At 37.5% G+C, this 23,836-nt stretch overlaps 1 protein-coding gene across 1 annotated transcript in view; it reads right to left on the reverse strand.

Moving 5' to 3' along the window:
* SORCS2 (sortilin related VPS10 domain containing receptor 2) overlaps window positions 1-23,836 on the reverse strand; it is a 527,396-nt gene that overhangs the window by 73,848 nt on the left and 429,712 nt on the right. The window contains 4 exon segments of the mRNA XM_058804337.1: window positions 6,152-6,241; window positions 9,436-9,554; window positions 11,985-12,049; window positions 21,760-21,833. Of these exon segments, the coding sequence (XP_058660320.1) occupies window positions 6,152-6,241; window positions 9,436-9,554; window positions 11,985-12,049; window positions 21,760-21,833 (348 nt within the window).

The raw sequence follows: 23,836 nt of genomic DNA on the forward strand, positions 1-23,836 counted from the left end.
TTCACTGGGAAATGTTAGACCACACTAAGCACAGAAATCTGTACATTTATCACTAAAAATCTGTGAAACTACTCATAGGTCCAAAGCAGTGAACCAGCCCATGGAATTAGAATTAAGGACAGCTGGAGATCTGTTGAATCAGAATTACTTTTTCTACAAAAAAATGCTAAATGAATCATGATCAAAGACTTCATATTAAAATTTGGCATGATCAAGTTAGGCATCCAGTGACAGGTCATGTCACTCCTGCTCTCTCAGGAACTTGTAAGCTGCCGTGTTTGTACTGCATCAATAGCAGAGAACATAATTAACAAACAAATAACACAAAGAGAGTTTCAAAGTGATACCCAAAATAATTAGGCATTTGCAGAAGGCCAACTTGTTCCAAAAGATGAGCAGCACTTCAAAGAAACTCCATATCACATGGAACAGACACGGTCAGTTAAATCAATGAGTCTGAGGGCATACATAAAGCATTGAAAGAACTGAATGATCTGGAGCACAGGCACCCAAGAACTCTTCCATCAGGTATACAGACACAATCAAATATTTCTTCCTGTAAACACTGCTTAAAAATTATTTCTTTACTTCGAACACAGAGAGACCAACAGTGTTTCCATAACTAATTCCCTGTTTTTAATGTAGTCAAGTCTGTTATCACATAAAGCTGAATGAACACCCAATCAAAAGTTGGTCCAAAAAGCCTAAAGCTATTAAACAGAGCTGGATGTGGGGCGGTTGTGGATAGCAGGAAAGAAGGAAAGAGGTTTAAAGAAGGAAGGGAAGAGGAATGAGTTTTTTTCATTGTATACAGACACACACCATCTACATTCAGTAACTAACCAGTCTATAAGTCTGCAAATACTTTACAGAATTTTATATTCAAGAAATGTTCAGTATGGTCTACCATATTACTAACTGTGATAAGAAACTGTATGACACAAATAAGTATAATTACAGCCTGAAGACAGAAGGCTACAAAAGATGACAAAGATTGTACAGCCTGCCAGTGCTCCTTAGTCTACAATGTGCTGATAACATAGGAAGTATCATTCAAAATTCTTGGGGTTTAAATCCAACAATTTTTGGTCAGATGCCAAAATTCTGCCCCTTTACAATCTTTTGATGCTGTGGTTGAGCAAAACGTTAACATGAAATAAGCAATGTACTAAACAGAGAATGGTGAGGAGTAAATGTATCAGTAGTGGAACAGATGTAAGGACTCAAGGCTCTGTAGTCTCAGTCTTGACCTCCAGATGTACCACATCTATACTCCTGTAATCTCTCAAGCACAGTCAAGGTAACTGGATGGCATATATCCCAAAGATAATCCTCCTAATCTTCCTTGCATGGCTGAGTAAAAAAGTTCATGGAGAGAAATCAATAAGTTGCACAGTGAAGAAAAGAACAGTTCCTTGAATCCTCCTCAGATGGATTTGTACACCCAGCAAGTCAGACAACTGCTATAGCTCAGGTTCACTGGCTGCCGTGGTGACACTGCCTGGGAAAGGAATATTTCCCCTGCAGCAAATGTCACTACCACCTGCATTTGTACTTTCTTCCCTCTTGTTGTTTGCTCAACAGCCATTCCAGTGGACTTACAGAAGAATGGAGCTGCCACTAAAAACTGCTCTTCTGCCTGGTACAGAGGAATAACCTCAGCCAAAGATTCCCAGGGTGGTGAGTGGCAGAGGTGGTGAAGGGGCTTCCCAAGTAGAACAAAAATTATTGGGAGACTAAGAGCCTTGCAAATGAGCTGCCATAGACTCAGTAGTTTGCAATCCAACCATCAGGCAGCCAAATCCTTGGAGAACATCACAAAAAATGGTTGCAGAAATCTTCTACCATTTCTGCTGTTAATGGATAGACCCATTTAAGGATTGTCATAGATCTAATATTGAATGATACAGACAATTTCAGAAATAAGTCTATGGCTAAAACAGTGTTGTCTATGTTCAGAAGTAAGTCTATGTTAAAACAGTGATTCAGACTGAAGCCAGGAAGAGGTGGGCGTGCTTTGAGGTGACTAGGTGATAATCAAACCAAAAAAATACATGGATCTGATAAAAGGCATCTCTAGGAGATTCATATTGCCATGAATAAAGTACAGACTTCAACCTATTTCTAAGGCAATTGGATTTTTTCTTCTTTTGTTTTTGTTCGCTCTTACCCTATACTTCTATTTATCCTGGTTACCTGAAAAGTTTTACATTATTGCCTATTTCACAAGATAGAAAATAGATACAGAGATTGAAAAAGATGAAAGAAGCTTTCCCCATGCCATATATTTTCAGAACTAAACTTTCTGAATTGCAGCAGGATATAACAAACAATAGAGCTCTTGCATCATTAAGATTTTGTAGGAGGCATGAATGAAGGCAGAATCAATCAATGCCTTGTATCAGTTCTTAAAGGGAGATCATTATCAATGGGATTTATTTAAGAGAGATGGGAATAGGACTCAGAATAATTAAATTATTCCAAATTGCAATGGTAAAATTGCCCTAATTTGTAGCAATTTCCTTGGTTCGGTCAAAAATTTTGTTAACAATGTTTTTTGCTTAAACTCTCGAAATGAGCTAGTTCTCAGTTTAATTGTTACCCACATCAGAGCATGACTCAAATACCTGAACAAGGACCAGACCCAATGTACTGCTCCCTCTCTCCCTCCTCAAATTGCACTTCTAAAGGAGCAGGCAATCAGGGCTGCAGGAACTTGTGCATACAAGTGTGCTGACAGTCTGGATGGGGCTTTAGCCTGTGCCCCTGGGCAGACTGACCCTCCCAGCTGCGGCAGCTGAACCTCTGCCCCAGGCTGAAAACAGCCCAGGGGGGATTGCTGGATCCCCCTGGGACACTCCTGGATGCCTAACCAGCCAAGCTGACACACAAATGCTGTCCTGCTGCTCTTGGCTTCATTTTGGAATTCACTTCCTAAGAGTTCTTAACTTCTGATCTAGTTTTAGCAGCGCAGAACAAGCAATTTTGATAAAATAGAATACAGTATAAAAACCAGTTCAATTTTAAAACAACAGTTTGAAAATAGTAGTTTGCAAATTCCTCTTCTGTTTTGGGGAGCATACAAACAACCTTTGATATGGTCTCACCAGCCTTTGCTTCCACCTTTCCTGGCAGCAGCCAGCACTTGTCAAATGCAGGAGACAGCTGTGGGATTCCATGCAATGTCAGTATCAAACACAGTGTTACAAAAAGAAAAAGATCTCTCAACAGCACAGAAGAAAGGTTAAAAAAATTATCTGAACCCTGATGGCCCCCAATGGCTCTGCTGTCTGTACACACACAGAGCTATGATGTGTTACAAAAAGGTGATCTCAGAGGCACTGTGGAGCTGGAGCCCAGAAACTTAACAGAGATAAAGCTTGGTTGGAAGCTGCTTTTGGCAGCCTCTCATTCACAAGTAAGAAGGACTGTAAATATGTCCAAAGACACACCATTATTTTCTAGGTTGCTCTTTGGGGATGCATTTGGACAAACACAAACAAAAGCACAAATGAAAATAATATTAAAAAAGAGAATAAATTCCTTGCAGATTTCCAACCTTTTTATATTGAAAGGAAAATGAGACATCAAAACCATTTTCTAACTATTCAGTCTGAAACTACTTATTCTATCTCTACATGCAAAATCATCATGAAAGGAATTTATGCAGCAAAAGAATTGCATCTGAAGAATCCAGCCCAGTTCCATAAGGCTAGAGGTTGCATTTTGGCACAGCTCTCCTGATGTTGTTAGACACAACCTTGACCAGTCTAGAGCATCTTCTGACTTAGATACAGTTTTCCTTCCCTGTATACAATCACTGCTCAAAAATTCTGTACAAAGACTACTTGGAAAGAGATTTTTTGGACACTTTATTTCATGCTTTTGAGAAAAAAGAAATATGAAAAATGAAATATAGCCTGTTATAGTCATGCTTCATCTCCTGGTTAAGCAAAATCTAATATTTAAAACTCTCTGAAACTCAGATCTTTCAAAAGCTATTGGTTTCAATCAATCTTAAAAAACATCCTTTGTAAATTCTTCCATTCTGTTTATCTCAACCACCATAAAAGAAGCAGCTTCAAAGTCACATGTTCTAAATGTACATTTAATGTGTCAGTGTCTTTGCTGATATCCTGTGTCTTTGTAAAGTTCCATGATCCAATTCTACTGCACTTGGATGATTCTCACTGAAATACAGCACTGTGAAAAATTTTAGAGCTGTGTTCATATTTACTTCAGTATGTAAAATTTCTGTTCTAATCTTATGGTACCAAATCACTTAAAAGAAAATGTCTTAGAAAAGGTTAAAATCTTTCATATTCACCATTATTCTAAATGTCTTTCTGGCTTCCAGGCTTTCTTCCTGAAATTTTCAACTCTGTTTTGTGCAGATACCAAAGAAACATCTCCTGGCAGCATTATCAAAATGCTGAAGAGATAATATTTACTTTATTCCTCTTGTTGGGTATTGTCTGAACTAGGAAGAGCAAAAAAACATCCCTTTCAAAATGACATAGTCAACCTGTTCCTAGGTAGCTATAGACTCTATCCAAAAGGAAACCATTAACTTCCAATTTATTTATTCAGTCAGGCCTGGGGTAATCTACTTAGCAAGGAAAAAAAAAAAACAAAAACAGAGAAAAATAAACAAAAGCCATATTTTCCAAGGCAAAGAATTGAGCATGCAGCACTATTTCAAACAATCCAGCCTCCATATGACAGAAATGCCAGGGAATTGTGGCTGACACTTTATGAATGTGTCAGAAACTCCTTGTTTACACTCTGCTTCTCTGCCTTGCTCCTTAATTGCTTATTTGTGTCCCAGTGCAGGGTTCAATGGGCTGCAGTCCCTTGAGGTTTCCATGTTTGGCATATTTTAACCTTCAAAACCTGGATATTCTCCTGCTTTTTTCCTGACTACAATTTCCCCTAAGATAGCACAAAGGCTGCCTTGAAAGGCCTGAAAACCACAGAAATAACTTTGTGTTACTGTTGGTCTATATGCCTGTCTCTGACTATACATTTCTTGACAAGATAGAGACATAGAGAGATAGATAGATATTTCTGTAGTGTTACTAGGAACATATCCAAGTTTCAGATTCTTGTTCAAACTAATATCTGAGGATTTGATCTGAGATTCTGGTAATATGAAGTGATTTAAAATTACCTCAGATCACCATTTCTACTGGCATAAAAAAAAGTCTAAGATAAAAAAATCTAATATTAGAATGTTTGCTTTATAACAATAACAGCAAAAGGAAATAAATTGTACTCTAATGTCCATCCTTAGATGGGTAATTAATTAAACTAATACAATTCAAGGCATGCAAAGAAAACAAGTTCTCTGCTAAGTAAGTGGCAGAATCACAGAGAATCACATTAAAAGCAGGAACCTCATGAGACTTCCAGATCAGCCTCTTGCTGGGAGCAGGGTGAACTGTAAGGTCAGAGCTAGTTACTGAGGGTTTTATCCAGCTGGAGCTTTCAAACTTCCAAGTTATTTTTCTTCAGGACTGCAGAAGCCTTATAATTGCAAAGTTAGGAAATACACTGTGTGCACCACAAAACAATCAACTGCATCAGTTAGTAATATTTAAATTTCTGTGCTTAATTGCTGATTTACTATGGAAATACAGAAACCCTATCATTAGGAAGATATGGTAGACTGAAGGAACCTCTCACCAAGTCTTGCAATTTCATTGAGCAGTCAAAGTCAGTACTGGGATTCTTTAATGAAATAGAGAAACACCAAGTAGCAAATTTCTCTTCTATTAGTATTCATGCTTATACCAGACAACACCATGTGGAATTAAAAAGTAATTGATTCTTGACAGAACAATTGCTCTCTATCTTTCCATTGCCATTGGGTGTATAGCACTGCCTCATGGAAGCAAAGCTCAAAAACTGTTGCAGTAACTGATGACAAATAAACTGTTGCACATTATTTCCCTCTATGGTTTACAAGTACTACATTAAAGGAATAAAAATAAAAGTGGTATTCAAAATAAAAATAAGGATTCAAAAATCCTTACAAGGAGAACTTTTGATCTCAGAATAATGAGGTTTGAAAAAGAGCAGAACAAAACTAGTTTAGGTAGAAAGAGAAGATGACAAATGCAAAAAGAGAAAGAAAAGCATGCACACTTACTTTTGGCAATGCATATTTTGGCAGCTTCATCTGAACGAAGCCATTTCGACGGTACGACACGTAATACTTGGTCCTGTTTGCTGATGTTGTCTACAGGAAGGAGAAACAGAACTCTGTGACAGCTTATGTTAAATCTAAAGAACCTGGGATGGAAAACTGCTTTACATTTAAGCTGTAACTGAAATACGTACCCATTACTTTTAATGCAATGTTCCAAAGTACCAAAAGGAATATTACAAATAAACATCAGTGAAAATTGTCAACTCACAGCCTCACCTGGATTTTCTAATCAAAAATGTAACACCAATGTGCTGGTATATAAATTGGCATAATTCCAACTAAACCTTTGAGCACCACCAGATCATAACAGTAAATAAAACTCAGCCTTTGGCAATATTTAACCTTTTTTTCACATTGAGACTTATCTTCTTTCTTTGACTTGGGAAATCCATTTAAAATATTACCCCAATCCCACTGTTTTTCTCCTAAATTTTTGTGTTTAAAAAGGGAACAAGATTCAAAAGACAGCCTATCCTGAAATAGGAAAACTTGGCTTGGTAAAAATAAAGTTGATATATGACAGCAGGTCCACATGCCTGAATATTTTAAAGGTAACAAAGTATTTAATATTGTATGCAATTTTTTTGTGGTATAAAGAATGTGATGTCTTTAGGAATGTGATTTGTTAAATGATGATGGATCAAGCCAAAAACCTCATCATTTGCTTAACTACTGCTAAATGGCAGTCTTACCCATCTGTTCACAGGCTTTTTTTAAATGCATGTTTTAACATCATTCATTTAAATTACTGGAGATGATGCAAGGCAGAGGAAAATTGGACTTGAAGCACATAGTCATGTCAAGCCTCACTGGTATTAAAGGCTGGTCTGTGCTTAAGAACAGTGTTGAAACTTTAATCCTCCTTCTAAAATCACCTCTGAAACTGTCTGACTGTCAGTGCAAATTGGAAAAAAAATGAGTATTAGAAAGTTTCTGATCTTTGTGGATATAAGCATACTAAAGAAATGTGGCTGAGATCTTCCTCTAAGGTGGTAATAATCTCCAAAATAGATTTGGGAAACTGCAGACCTGCAACACTTTGTCTCCCTGCCCCTGGCATTGTTCATATTCCCTGAGCTGTGCAGATGTGAATCACACATCTGCACAGCTCAGGGAATATGAACAATGCCAGGGGCAGGGAGACAGTCTCAAACTCTACTGTCTTTTTGCACAGGGGATTCTGTCCCATCCTCTTTCTGACAGGAATTGCTGTGATATCATGAGTCGTCCTTGGTCTGATTATAACTTATATAACTGTACTTTAGTGTAGTGATAAATGGTTTCAGAAGTATGCTGTTTCTCAAATGTGTGGTTTCCCTGGAACAGGTAAGTGCTGTCCTGCCTCACACCTCTGGGGTGCTGTGCTTCAGATGTGGCTACAGGATTCCAGAGTCACCTTCTATCCTCCAGTAATACAGATATGGCTAACTGCAAACCAATTTAGCAATAAGATTTACATTACATACTGTGGCTTACTGCAGAAAAGTCCAAAGGAAAAACACTAGAGATGTTTCCCTTTTATGTGGAACACATGAACATCTCATCTACTGGCACTGACTTGTCTCAGATCTAGAGAGACCAAACTACCAAAAGCATCATTAAGGAGCAACTGTCTATTACTTATGTGTGCATTTCCACCTTGCACTTCCATTTTGTGCCTGCTGATGTCTGTCATAAAAGGGAGTAACAGCTCAGGATGCAGCTGTACAGAACATCCAGCAAAGCAAAATCCTTGATGAGGAAGCAGCCAGTGTTTTGCTGAGCACAGCAGTCTGGAAGTTTGCATGGTGAGAAGAAGTTCTCAGCATCTACACACTATGAAATGGATTTTTAGACTGTGCCTGGGGGAGCCACAGATAACAGCTTTGAGCAAAATGCATGCCATGAGTGCTAGACCTTATCTGAAAAAGGCTACTTTAGTCCAAAAGTTCTTTCCCAATGCCATTGGGTTTTAGTTTTGGGGGTGATTTTGTCATTGTTGTGGTATTTTATTTTTTTTTTTTTTTTTTTTGGTTGGTGAACGGGTTTTTGTTGGGCTTTCTTTGGTTTTTTTTGTTTGGTTGGGTTTTTTTTTTTAATGTTAATTTTTCTAAGCCATGCAGGTCCTTGAAACCACTATGCCAAACGAGAGCAGATCTTTTGTGACCCTGCTAATTTACAGGTCCTTGGGGAAGAAACAGGCTCAAGGGGGGAAAGTTGGAAAGGAGCCAATCTGGTGCACACTGAGGCACTGGTGGGGAGGTGTATCCATTGCTACTAAATAGCTTTCCTGCAAAAATTAGTAAATAGATAAGCTTTATAGCAAAAAAATCTCATCAAAGTAAGAGGAAAATGACAGCTGAGCACTAAGGAAAGCACAAGCAACTTCCCTAGCAAAATCTAATAAAACAAGAAGGACATAACTGCTCCTTGAGAAGTTTGCAGCTCTGAGAGATTCGAACCACAACCAGTGCCACGCACTTAAAACAATACTTACAAGGTGCCTGAGCTGTACTGGTGCCACATGGCTGACAAAGTTCCAGCCCATATTTCTGCAGGCAGGTCTTGTAATTTGGGAATGAAACAAGCCAAATGTAATTTGGACCACCACGAGTTGTAGACGTGGCACTTGGGGACATGGTTTAGTGATGGACTTGGCAGTGTTAGGTTTGTGGCTGGACTAGATTTTAAAGGTCTTTTCCAAACTAAATCATCCTATGATTCCATGCTAATTTGCTCCAAGCTCCCCAGCAATGGCCATTTTGCTTCCTAAGAACAGCCATGTTAGCAGTTCTTTCCTGGCAAAACCTCTTCAGAAGAGAATCCATGTGAAGAAGCTGTATAACTATTCTGTCAGTGGCTGTCCTCGGATGTTCTTCCCAGGGAATGGTTCTGTGTTTTGTCCTGGAAAGGACCTAGAAGAGTTTCTAATCACAGGAACACAAGGTTTGCATTTCACGTAACACGCAAGAGTATTTATAAAAAGTAACACAATCCACTAGGAAATTTTCATATAGTTAAAGGGCAACTGGTTGTACAAACTAAAGATGCTTTTTTTTTTAATTTCTTTTTTTGTTTGAACTGATAAAGGAATGCTTTTTTCCATGTAAAAAATCATAAATCATCATTCATTAATTCCACCCTGCTCCTTACAGTGTTGCTGCACTGTTTAGAATTTTATTTTTGAATTCCAAAATGAGCTGTCTCTCCCAAAAATGGCAGAGAAACATGAGGTACATATATACCTGCAGAAATATGTAGTCATCCTGCACAGTCAGGGAATCCCGATCAGTGCTGCCAGCAAATGGGACTGTCATTGTCTTATCAGAACAATTTTGAATCTGGCAAGTGATGTAGCGATAACCTGAGGGAAGAGAGACAGAAACATATGACAGGGCTATCAAGGGAAAAAGAAGCAAGCAGTACTAAATGCTATTCATGTAGGAAAAAGGCTGCCTTTGCCAGGTGAGCTAGTTGTAGAATTATTATATTAAACTCTCATATAAGACTTTTTCAATCTCCAACATACTGAGAATATATTAACTGCTTACAGTTCAGATTGTTCCCTGGAGGCAGCCTGTTATTATCCAAATTTTGCTGGTCCAGAGAGATTAGGGGTTAGATGAATGAGCCATTCATGGGTGGGGATAATAGAAGGAGCCTCTTTTCTCACTTAACCTATGCACAGAGCTGAATTATTCACTTGGAGATATGGCAGCCTGACACAACATAACTGAAATCAATAGATCAACCCCAGTATAAAATTGTGATGAATGAGAAAAGAATCAGGCTGCATTTAATAGACAGTGTGCAGAATTTTAAAGCCTATTTTCAAAGCTCTGTAAGAATGTTCAGACACACTATTAGCACACTATTGGAACTTGTCTGTTGGGGCAGGATTTCTATATTCAGAGTTAATACCTTGCTGCAAATGCTTAGACTGATTTATAACCAGAGGAGGCTTTGGCCTTTCTCTTCCTCTCCAGTTAGCAAGGACTATCTTCTCTCCCTGGATTCTTAGAACAGCGCCACTGCATCGTTGATACAATCTGCTCTTATCAGAGACAGCAGAGCCAACAATCACTATCTTATACCAGCTGTGACTTAGAGACCTTCCCTGGGACTCTTTAAGACCTTCCCTAAGCTCTTGTACAGCTCATCCTTTGTCACAAGCTTCTGAGCACAAAGCAGTTGAGTGACTTGCCCAAGCACAGTGAGGCAAATGTTATTTACACAATCTTGTGCCCAGATCATTAATGCTACCCATGCTCCAGGTACAGTGTGAGACAGCAAATAATGTATCCCCATGTCCTTCACTACTTTTGCAGGGTGAGGGGAAATGCATCCCACATTTAATGACTTTTTATTAGAGAAGAACAAACCAGTATACTGGATACAATTATTTGTTTTAAAATCTGGATCTGTTTAAGAGGCAGTTAGACTCAATCCAAGTTCTCCAGTTTATGTTCAAATCATCACCACAAGGACATTTGGTGCAGCAATGGACCATTTAAAGTCTTGCAGGTGTTCACAGTTCACAACACAAAAATTACAGTTCATTGTCATATGGGTAGTGCAAAGATGCTGTTTCCACTAAAACCAGTGGCTATGCTTGTATTGACCCTAATTGCATAAAGTCAATTTCTTGAGAATCTAGCCAGGAGATATTTCATGAGAGTTTTTCTTTCTCTGCTTAAAAAAAAAAAAAAAAAACACTAAAAAAAAAAAATAAGTATCCCACCAAAAAAAAAAAAAAACAACCAAAAGACAAACCAAAAAACCAAAACAAAACCCCACCAAATCTGAAACAAACAAACAAAAAAGAAGCAACCAACCTACCAAAAAAAACACCCAATAACCAACCAACAAACCAACCAACCAATCACACTCCCCTCCAAAAAAGCTGCTCTAAACCAAAACCAACCAAATGAAAAAAAAACCAACAAAAACCATCCAAAATGCACCACCAACCAAAACCCCCTTAGCATTCATTCCCTGAAAAATCATCTTACATTGTCTCTAAAGAAAACACCTGATGGAGCTGTCACCACGTCTCATAAACCTCACTGCTAAAAGATTTAGACTTTTTTTCATTCAGCTTTTAACATGATAACTTTGATTTTTTTAATAGGGCTATAATTAAGAAAAGCTGTGGGAACAGAGCAAGTCAAACTGTGCATTCTTTATGGCTCACTTTTAGACTGCACAGGAACTAAGATGATCTGATTCAAGGAATTAAATTATCTTTCAAGAGTATGATAGGGAACAAGAAACTATACAAGCATTTGGAATCATGGTGACTCTTTAAGCTCATTCTGACTACTAATCTGCTTTTCCATTTATTTCCCTTTTGAAGTTTCAAAGTATACTGGATGCTATAACATGAGGAAATTCTGAGAGATGGTGGCTGCTGCACTAGACCTGACACGTGCAATGATTCACATTAATAGACATTTACCCAGCACTAACACTGCATTGCCAGTTTTATTTGCAAATCAGGAAAAACTGTTTGATGTTCAAATGCCAGGATAAATTGCATTATTAATGGACATTATCAATAGAACTTAGCATCTTGACATCAATTCCTCTTAAAGTGAAAAACAAGTAGATTTTAAATTACACTATATTTTTATATAACAGGACAGTTTTGCTGACTACAAATAAACAGAGAAAGAATCTGACTTGCACATTTTCTCTTCTGACTAGTTTTAAAAACAGTCCAAAAAGTACCTCTAAACCAAAGAGAAATAGCTATATACTAGTGTATCAATTGATAACATTTTCATTTGCATACCTCCACTGGGGTCCTGGATTTCCATATGAACTAAATCAAGGTCCCCGTCAACTCCAGCAACAGCCCTGAGAACACAATATAATCAAGTTATGTACAGCCACCTACAGAATAGTAATCATGGGGATGGAAGAAAAGAGAGGATTTCATACCAACCAGCTTTAGAATTCTAGCTGGGAATACAATAAATCCCATTTATAATGTCCTATTACTAACATCTATAAACAACTTATTTTTTTCTACTTTACATTATGCTTTTCTTAAATTTCTTTAGAATCTCTTCTACTAAAAAATGCATATAAATGGAATCAATTGAAAAAAAAAGAGTAGAAATATGCATGAAATTAGGAAAAAACCGACAGAATCATAAATTGATATATACACACATACACACAGAGATATGCACTCACATGCACTGGCAAGCACTATAGCATCTTTTTACAATTATGTTTAACATTTGAGACTATAAAGCAGATTTAATGCTAAAAAAGAGTTAGATTCCTTTCTTATTAGAAATATCTAAAACTTGACACATGGTTTCCATAACAAATTGATATATCTTTGGTTAACATATTCAAGAGAAGAATATATTCTGCTTTGACAAAGAAAGGGAAGAATAATTTTGAGAAAAATATCCTGAGAAAGAAATTCAGTCAGAGTTGATCAAGGTACAGTTTAACTTTGTAAAGGTATAATGGGAATACAGGATGATTTTCTCCCAATATCTCTCATGTCAAATATGCTCAGCCAAAAGATGAGTTTTCTGCCCTCAGGGCTCCCATCCCAGCCTGGCAATGGCAGCCCCAACTGTGCTTCTTTCTGGCCCTTCTATTGCCATCAGTCAGGCAGATTCTGCAGAGCCAGCTTTGGGCTGTCACAACGTGAAGCAGAACCCAGTCCCACTCCCACATCACTTTTCTCAAGGCCCTTCACTGGCAGGGCAAGAGTCACTGAGGCAGAAAATGTGAGCTGAAGACATGCAAAGGAGATCCATTGAGTGATAAAGTGCAGCTGGATGCAGATATTAAAAAGGTCCATTAAGATACTTAAGAGAAGATTATAATTTTGATACAATTATTAACAATCAAATGCCATAAAGCTATACTTAGGACTGAAATTGCATCATTGTTTAATGGTTTTAGTAGCAGTGATTTATGAGGAGTGGTTAAAACTCAGACTCAGTAATGGGTGGCTCCTCAGGAACACAGGCCAGGGGGAAGAAACTGGATGATTTCCACTGCTGCATAACAATCAGAAATAATCACATATGCTGGTTTTCTCTAGTAAGATAAATGATCAGGCCAAAGGGGGAAAGGGAGGGGGAGAGATGAGCCCCCTCCAAGCCATAAGATGTCAGAGAAACTTATAGTGTGATTTTTTTTTTTAGCAAATGCATGGAAAAATCTTGTATTTATTAAGAATTTGATCCCTCAAACACAAACTGTTTCAGCACTTTGGAGGCAACACTTAGGTTAGAGAAGATTTTAGATCCACTGACGTCTCATGAAAATATAAATGAGCAGAGGGAAGGGATCTGTGAACTTTTGTGCTGTATGTGCTGTTATCTATGTTTCTAGATAGCCACAACACAAAATCAAACCTGCTATAACTCTGTAGTCAGCAATTTGAGGGAAGAAAATGTGTGCTGAATATTTTACTTTTAGTCTTGGACCTCAGGCAGCTGAACCAAAGAAACTTTTGGGTTGAATTTTCTGTGCCTGAGCCTGAGATGCTAATAAACATCAATAATGCAAAGAAAGTTTTTGGGTACTTCTGAAATGATTTCTTGTATCTATAATTTATCACACATGATTTCATAAGCACAGTTTGAGGTATTTGTCAATATCTTTACCTTCTCATCTTTATTTCAACAGCTCAGAATTACAATGATCTCACTTCTACATGCTCCTCCTAACAGCGGCAGCTGACACATGTAGATTCAAATTTTGTTTCCAGTGTAATTTTTCAGAGAAAGAAGTTGTAACTGATCTGTTTTAATGAACACTGCAGAATGAAACTTTCTTACCCAGACTACTTTTCTCCTTTAGACTGTTATTAATTATAATTATTTATTAATTATAAATTACACAGAATATTTCAAAAATATTATTTGTGTTTTTCATTACTCCAATTGTACTGATGAACTCTAGCAGCAGACACTATTTACTCAATGAGGATGTTACACCCTCAAAGGCTACTTTTAAATGTCAGCTATGGAGCAGATTTTCTGAACTCCAAAGTCCCTTTTCCCGGCTTTAAAAACACTTAGGAATAGTCCTTTCTTCTTTTATTGAAAAAAGACCAAATCTCTTACAGCTGCTAAGAAAATCTCCAGAAGAGAGTATAACTAATATTGAGAATTTGAAGCTATATCCCTGAAGAATAAACTAATCTCATTTCAGTGGACTCCTCTGCCAACAGCACTTAAAAGATAATACAGTTATTTCACTTGTGCTTAAATCATGAACCAGAGGAAAAGTTGTGTGATGCTCTGCAGGCTAAACACAGAGCAAGGCCCTCTGCTGAGCTTCTGAAAATACCAGGCAGACAAGATGCATACAGGAACACAAACCTTATGTGGCCCTCTGAAAAGGAAAGCTCAGTTTCATACTTTTTCATTTTGAGGGAGGAATGTAAGACAAAGTCAGGGTTTTTTTGCAATTTCATTTACAAATGTGCTACTACCACAACATAAATGCATTTTACTGGTGTGAGCATTGTGACCACACATCCATTCACAAGGACAGTTTACTGTTCCCCAGCTGGATTAGGATAGGACTTCTGTCTTATAAAGCACAGATGCAATGGACCCTGATAATCTGAAAGCTTCTTTCTTTTTGGTTGACATTTTAGAATAAGTTCTAATATTTTTTCCCTCCAAATACAACAAGCATTTTCTTATAAACTATCTCTTTTTTTTCTCAATTTCAGTAGTGGTTACTTTTGGTTTGGTTAAAATTCCCCCACTCTTCTCAAAGTACTTTGCAATTAAAATGTTCTCACCTCAGCAGTCCGGGACCACTTGTCTGCTTAGAAGTTTTACTTAGGTAAACTCAGGGTTTTCTGGTTGACTTTTAAATCTTTTACATTCAACTGCTGAGTTTTCCAATGAAATTCAGACTAACTTTCAGCTCAGACATGCTTTCCTCTAGGAAAAGAAACATTTCTTGACCAAGTGTACCATGTGGGATAAAGCAAGTGCAACACACCAACACTTTAGATCACATAACAGGGTGGTTACAACACTTCAGAATTAAAATATTGCAACTTGACTGCAGGATGGTGTAAATAAAAGCAGCCTCAATATGCTTATTCCCTTTTCTGTGAACACTAACTCCCATTATCTCCCTTGTGCTTGTCTGACACCATGTTGAGCCTCTTGGGAAAAATAGTTCTGCAAAATGTAATTTTAGAAATTTTTTTGAGGGATTAGTTTTCTTATGCATATGAGTTTTTTACACTTTATAGAAGTTCTCCTGAAAGATTAGCTGTTCTATGACCTAGTTCTTCATAAGTTTTGCATTAGTGATTCACCAGGTAATTTCACTGACCTGAACAGCATTATATCAGCATGAAAATGGTGCAAAGGAGGTGACTGCAAAGCTCTTTGTGTTTGTCTTAGTAGGTGTATAAAGGTATATTTCATGGTACAAACATTAGATATTTTGTAGTTTTAAATAACTATACTGAAATTCTAAGAATTTAGAATTTTCTGTTAAAAGTTTTATGAGAGACTTTTGGTATTATTTTAATAACATCTTTTCTTTTATATAACTACCTCTATTTTTCCCTAAATGCCCCAATATTTTCTTCCTCTTGTTCAGTGCAGCATTAGGAAAACACCAATATTGACCTGAAATTTCACAGTTATGCCATATTCATTATTATTATCATGAATACCATGATTCAGTTAATCACCACTGAATGTAATAGTACACATCTCAAAATGTAAATCATAAGCATCAGTCCCTTCAATAATAATTATGATTCAATTTTACTTCAAGCAGGAAACCCTTTGTTTCCAGTAGTCCAGGCTCATTTTGTAGGGGATCAATTGTCTGCAAACACTAATAAGTACAGTCTGCTCTGGACAAATGTCTTCCCTACCTCCAGTGGATCCCTTCATTGTTAAACATTTGATGCAGTTCATTTGGGTGATTATTAATGAAGTGACAACTTCAAACAAGACATCTGAAAACAAAACCAAATCCAGACAACCATGCTTGCTGATGTGCAGGACCCCCCCAAAAAAGGCCATCTGAAAACTTCCCGGATGCCTCAATTTGCTCCTCGCATAATCTTGGAATATAAAGTTTATCCAAAAAGTAACATGTTCCCTGATTTCTAGCAATTGGCTTAATGGCACTGCCATGCTTAGAAAGCAGATCAAAAATATACAAATATTTTCACTAATTAGTTTAAAATGGCATTGACTCTTGGCAAGCTGGTTATTTAGGAAGAAAAACCTATTATTTGATTCATATTGCCTAAAAATAAATCTGCTTAGGACTGATTTGTGTTTCGGGCCTTGCAGCCTTCCCATCTACTTCAAAAGACACACCTTTAATGATTCAGTCAATGCCTTACACAGCCAGCATGTTCTGTTATAGTTTTTTTCCTATGACTAAAAAACGTTTTTCCTGCCATGTTTGTCCAAACAGAAGAGCTACTGTGGTTTTTCCCTGCCTTAGGTTCACCTTGGCTGGCCACAAGATGCTCACAAGCTACTCTCTCTCTGTCCCATCTTAGCAGGACAGAGAGAGAAAATATAATTAAAAGCTCAAGAGTGGAGATAAAGACAGGGAGCTCACTCATCAATTACTGTCACAGGTGAAACAGACTTGATTTGGGGAAGAGTAATTTAATTTATTGCTTATGAATAACAGGGTAGAATAATGCCTTACCATGGCCTTCACCACAGGCTGCAGGGGTGTCTCTAACCTGGCACTCAAAGCACTTCTTCCCTCTCCTTCTGCACTGACCTTGGTGTCTGCAATGCTGTTCCTCTCACATATTCTCACACCTGTTGTGCACTTTTTACTCTTTCTTTAATCTCTTATCACAGAGGCACCACCAGCCTCACCCACAGGCTCAGTGTGGCCAGTGGAGAGTTTTCCTTTGAGCTGGCTGGAACTGGCTCTGTCTGACATGAGGGCAGCTCCTGATCTCATCCCACAGAAGCTCTGAACACTCCTGCTACCAAACCTTGCCACATGAACCAGTCACACACTTCATCACACAGAAACAAAAACAAAACCTTTTTCAAGTGATTAAGTCAAACATAAGAATAACTGCCCATACAGATTCTTGGCTTTACACACAAGTGAAAAATTCAGTGACAAAGGCTCAATGAAATCCTCTTTGCATTTCTCTCCTTCAGGACATAACATGGCTGAAATCCTCTCTTTCACCCGACCCTTGAACAGCCAGGCACCCACTACATTTGACATAAATGGGTACAGCTGTGACTGAGTATCTCTATGGAATTTCATTATGAGAATAGAACTTTGTCCCTGGAGAACAACTGCTTATCGAAATAAACTCATCATTTTTTATTTTTATGTTATTACCTCTCAAGAAAATGGAAGACTTGTAGCTAAAAATAAGAACAGATGCCCATAGCATAGGATCCAAATATCCAAGTGAGTCAAGCATAAAGAATTCCAAAGGCTCTAGATAGTCATAAAAGAAATGTGTTGAGCCTAATTCTCTGGTAATTACCAATTCATTTCTTACCATCCCAGGGTATATTTGTGCTGGTGTAGACAGCTGATTCACAATCTATTCTTTGCTAATGTATTACTGAGACCTATTTTGAGAAATCAAAAGGATTTCTCAATGCTGCATAAGCCTTGGGGACTTGAGAAGAATAGCAGCAGACCTAGAGGAATCCCAAACGCCACCACTCTTTCTTCTTCTCAAGGATTACCACTTAATGCAGCACTTTTCAAAATGGGCTTCACACACAAAAGCAGTTATATACCATCTAATGGGTGGGTGTTTGATGTTTGGCTGGGATAGCTCATATCATTGCATTCCATGCTACAAATGCACCAAGAACTGAAAAAAAATCTGTTATAAAGGATGGGTGCTATAACATCTAAACAGAAATCATCACATTGGGCAAATGCAGTTTGTAGGCACAAGTAAAACTGGTCAAAGCAAGTAAAGTTTCTTAATTTTACAGAAAAAGAAGTTGCTCAAAATTAAAAAAAAAATGCTAATTAGTATTTATACAGAAATATAAGATTTACTTTCTATGTGTTGATGCAATTCTTTTTAATTACAGTGTGACAGTATTTTTTGTTAGTTTCAAATCTGCCTCTCATGCTTTTGCTTTATAACTCTTTGGTTTTAGAATAGGGTAGAATAAACTATTTCAGTCGGAAGGTACTGACAGCAACCTTCCAGTCCCACTGCCTGACCTATTTAACACTGACCAAAATTTAAAGCAAGTGGTTGATGGCATTGCCCAAATGCCTCGTAAACACTGACAGGCCTGGGGCATCAACCAGCTCTCTGGGAAGCCTCCTTTGCCTCCTAAAATGCTAGGAGAAGACCAGCTCTTATGAAGGGTTAGCCAGCTTTCTCTTCCAAAAGAATAAATGAATTGAATACAAAAATCAGCTACAATGGTGTGAGAAAAGATCACACCGTATCACAGAAGAAAATATTCTGTGGTCCTAAATTAGAGATGGTTGTACACATTTTCCACTGATGCCAATAATATTTCCATTTCACTATCATGAAAAATCAAATTCCACACATAAAATCTAAAAATATATTTAAGGAAGGATCAAGAACACTTGGAAAGCAAATAAGCCCTTGAAGATGATAGTAATATATTTGCTTATAAATCTATAATATGTTTCTGAACATAAATATTTAGAATACTCAGTCTCGACTGACCTTCCCTTAATATAAATACATAACACATCTATGAAATTAATTGTATTTAGATCTTCATTTCTTTTTAAAACAGAAAGAAAAGCTTTTTCAGGAAATGCATGAAGATCTGGCTGCTTCTGGAGGCACAGAAAAAATGGTTTCTACAAAGCACAGGAAAATATTATGACTGATAATATTTCTAGTTACCAGACTGAAATAAGAATCTTAGGCTATATTATTAACCTCAGTGGCAAAGATCAAATTGAAATCAAAGAGGAAACATCTGCTAAAGATCTGCCCAGTGAAATGTTCTTGGCACAGGCAACCATGATCAGCAAGAGACATGCCCTCATTTATCATGAGATGTACAATTAGTTTGGCACAATATTTTTAACACATCAGATGTACACTGACAGGAAAACAACACTAGACTTGTCCTTACAGTCAAGCTATTACAAAGCCCAATTCTTACATCTGTTGAAAATGACCAAACACTTGTTTCTATCTATCACTCAGAAAATTTGGGTGACAAAGGCCATGAAATACTGGAAAGTCTCACACGACAGACAAACTCCCGCTGGAAAGCAAGCATGTCCAACTCTCCACTCACAGCTCATTCTTTATAAATTGCAAATTTCCATATGAGAAAGAAGTAAAATATAGATCTTTGTTCTATGTAAGTTTATGAGAAGGATAATTTGGTAGTGATGCGCTGAACATCTGCTTCCAAACCCTTGCTGTTGCTGGCTGATACAGTTTTTGAGAGAAATCACTCTGGTGATATAGAAAAGAGAAAAACAACCCCCTAAAAAATATTTCTACTGGTCATAAATGTACAGAATCTTCAAATTTATAATTCTTATTTGTGAGGAATGTAACATTTATGAACAACCATGACTTTGAAGAACTACATTGGAGTTATCCCTATCAAATGATATAAGGAAACATAAGGAAACAGCAAAATACAGACTTAATATTAAACATGCCCTCAAAGACCTTAATCTTTACATACTGAAAACAGAGACAAATTATTTGGGTTGGAGCAAAACTGAGACACATTTCAGTGGCTTTCTGTATTTTTCATAACTTAAGTGTGCTAAGTGTCAGATGAGCAAAAACTCCAATAGAAAAAGTCTGTGAGAGAGAGGCTCCCACTACTATTTCTTACCTGTTATTGACTTGGATGGTTTCCAGACTTTATGCATTTTAAAATGTTTTTATTAAAGACATATAACCACATGCCCTCATGATTTACATCCCATATAATCTCGGTTATAAGGCAGATATGACATTTCTGACACACAGTGCTACTTAAAAACAATCATACCTTTCCACAGGGTATTTAAAAGACCTGCAAAGTGTATGGCCTATGAAACTCCATCTGCTGTGCAGAAATAAGCCGTTCAATAGCTGTCCAAATCTATACTTTGCAGGAGCAGGTAAGCAGAAAGTGTCTGCTCAACTCAACTGTTTCAGCAGATGAAGTTGAGGGCAACTGGAATAAATCAGATATACAACCCAAATACAACCCAACCATAGGCTACTTATATAAAATTATGGGCAATAAGTAGGTTGCAGATTGAAAATGAGGCACTTGGAAGTGTGAAAAATCTTGTGTGTGTTGTGCCCAGGGCTAATGAGGCCAACGGGGCAGCAGGGCAGGTTAGGTCTTGTGCTCCCAGCTCTTTCAGACAGGGTTTGAACCGTCCCTGTGCCCCTGCCCCAGACTCAACCTTCCCCCTGCCTGGCTGCAGCAGCAGCATCAGCACACGTGCAGCATGCCCTTGGCTCACCAAATTATGCTTCGGCAGTGGCCATGTATCTGCAGGCACCATAACACCTCTGTGTGCTTTGCAATCAGTTTGTGCAAGTTTTGTTCTGTTGCTTTTTTTTACCTCAGGTGGGGCCAGGATGAGTATTTTTTTCAACACAAGAGTGAAACAACTGCATGAAAAATTGGGAGGGTCACAGATGAAACCAAGATCAGGCATCTATTGCAATACTGGCAACACCCCCAGCACACCACAAAATTACCACCAAAAGCCAGATATGTTTCCACAGACATATGGAAAACTATACTTTGCACAACTGGCAAGGATCAGAGTCCACTTAGAAGTTCAAAGCCATTTAGGGAACACAAGTGTTTAGTGTAGTATGACTTAAAACTATAATAAAAAAATACGTACTTACACACCAAAATTAAATGTGAAAGGTGGGAGTGTCAAATTGACCAATTTAAAAAATAAAATTAATTGAAACACTATCAAAAGTTTAATTTTTGTTTTAAAGAAGCTATACCATTAAAAAAAATTATCTGTTAAAATAAGGAGAATAACAAATAACTTTTCAAACATTTTGTCAACCTGTTTAAATCACTCCTTAAATACTTTGTGAGACACATATACACAATGTGAGATACCTGCACAACACTTGAGCTGAAAATGAAATAATTAGATATATATGTTCTCAATAAAGTCACATTTTCACCAGTTTCCTTAGTGGTGCAAGTGTATATATGACTCCAGTTAGTAGGTATGTTTCAGCCTCTCTTAAAAAAAAAATTATAGATCTTTCTCCGCAAAAAGACTCCTCTCCTTTCTAAAGATCAATTTCACCTGTAAAATGGAGAGCAATTTCATTCAACATTGCAGCTTTCTTTAAATCTTGGGCTCCACAGATCCAGACCTATAACCCTTCCATGTGCTGATACTCAGCATGATCCCTGGCATGAGTATGACTTTGCAATAGAGGATACAGAAACATTGCCATCATCTGCAAAGGATGCCAAGGCTCACACCATCCCCATCCATACCTCTGTAAACATCTTCTGGATGAGAATTAAATACTTTCTTTGCTCATTTTATTATTTCAAAAATAACAGACTTCTTACCAAAAGAAATGATCTTTAGAAACTCGTTCCTGCAGAAGATTCCATTTTTTCCCCAAGTCAATAGATACATAAATCTAGAAAAGGAGAAAAGAAGGTGAAAAATTAGATTATAGGAAACTGATAATACTGTACATCTTCAAAGACAGGCCCTATATCACTATTAGAAAGACAGATTGTACACAAATTAAAAGAAAAAAATGAAACAAGCCCAAAAACACATTACCAGGAGCTCAGTACCTTGTTTTCCAGAGTAACTGCTTTTCATAGGGAAACTATTTTAAAATATCATCTATAATAAAGAAAATGCTGCAACAATGACTTTTTGTTTACTGTGAAAACACAATTCATTTAGGGTCAGATTTTTTTTTTTTTTACCTCAGCATGGTTACACAAGAGGGATGGTAAAAAGGGCACTTCTCCTTCTTCCCATTCATTGACCAAAGAAGAACAAATGTTTCCTTTATGCTTCAAGCCTTAATGCCATCAAAACTAATTAAGCTAGGAAGTCAGTGCATTTAAAACTCTGATAAAATAGGACCAAAATATATTACAGAAATGCTTAAGAGATTTGATGAAAGACGCACTTATGGGTTTGCTCCACAGACACTAATTTGTAACCCACGAGAAGTGGTCCTTCAGCACAGAGGCACAAGGCCTCCAGAGGCCTGGAGGAGAAGGATTCCAGCTCCACCTTCTCCACAAACAGTTCCCCTCTGGCAAAAAAAACCAAATGCTAATGATATGGATGGATATCAAAACTGCAGATGAAAGATGTTCTCCCCCAGAATAATGTGGGATCTAAAATAGCTCTTAATAAATCTCCTTCCTTTAGCATTTGCCTTCAATATGTGTTTCCTCTAGTTAAAATAGGAAGTTTCTGAAAAGACAGATTTAAAGCCCCCCGCTGTCTGCATGCATTTCTTATTTGATCAAATTTACATAAGATGGGTTTTCTCTTGATATATCTAATAAGAGGGATAAAAAGGCAAATAAAACTGTTCTTCTCTGATGTAGAATTCACCAATTCAGTAACTGAATGTTCTGGAGGAAAGTATCTTAAAAGGAGTAGTCAGGAATGTTTGTGTTTTAAAATGATAGGTTCAATGACAAAAGATAAAAAGCCCCCACAGTTCTGTATTATGTTCTATTATAGAAAAACAGCAATATTAATATGCAAAGATAAAGGTTGAGGTAATGCAGCATAAACTCTATGGGTAAATTTACTGAAGTTTGAATTAGAGATAAAAGAGAATTTCCCAGTTATCTGCACTTCACAATAACTGGGCTTCCTTCCATTGCACACTTGATTAAAGTAGACAGACCACAGAGTAGGAAACTACAATCAGAGTGCTCATTGATCCAGTCAATGCACAGAGAGAAATGATTTGGGATCAAAAATTCTTCATCCTCAGATCTAAATGATAGGGCTGTAGAGCCAGGCTCCTGATTTGCTGCTAAATTTTTGCTATTAATTTTATGTGGCTTAGGATTTGCTGCAATCAGGGTATTTTATAACATCCTGTTCTGAGCAACCTCCTTGGGGGGTTGGATGTGGCTGTGAATGAACTGGACTGGACTGAGCAGGGTGAAGAACCTGAGCTGCTTACTTCTTCAAACACCTGTGACCACAGGCATTGCAGAGAAGACAACCATTGGGTTTACCATTTTTCTAAACTGTCCCTGCTCACTGAGTAACCTCCCTCAGTGGACTGCTTAAATCTGGGAGAGATGATCATTTAATGCACTATCCTAACCCTGTTGTCTGAGCTGCAAAGAAAGCCAAGAATTCAGATGTTCCCAGCAAGAGGGAAGAGAACTGTTTAGGATTAGGGACAACACTGGCACATGAACAAAGTGATATATTTTTGTCATCAGTGAATTTCAGCAGAAAATGAAAGATTCTTGCTCTTTGAACAGAGACACCTGTACAAGAGAAGCCAAAGGCCAAACCAAATCCACCCCCACTTCCCCAAAGCCAAACTATCTGCTCACACACACATTTAAGATCAAAGTCTGGCAGCTTCTGAGTGAACAGTTTGGCCCCTGCAATCTCACTGTTAAGGAGAGTGAAGTAGGA

The sequence above is a fragment of the Ammospiza caudacuta genome, chromosome 4 (genome assembly GCF_027887145.1).
Source record: "Ammospiza caudacuta isolate bAmmCau1 chromosome 4, bAmmCau1.pri, whole genome shotgun sequence".
Taxonomy (NCBI): domain Eukaryota; kingdom Metazoa; phylum Chordata; class Aves; order Passeriformes; family Passerellidae; genus Ammospiza; species Ammospiza caudacuta.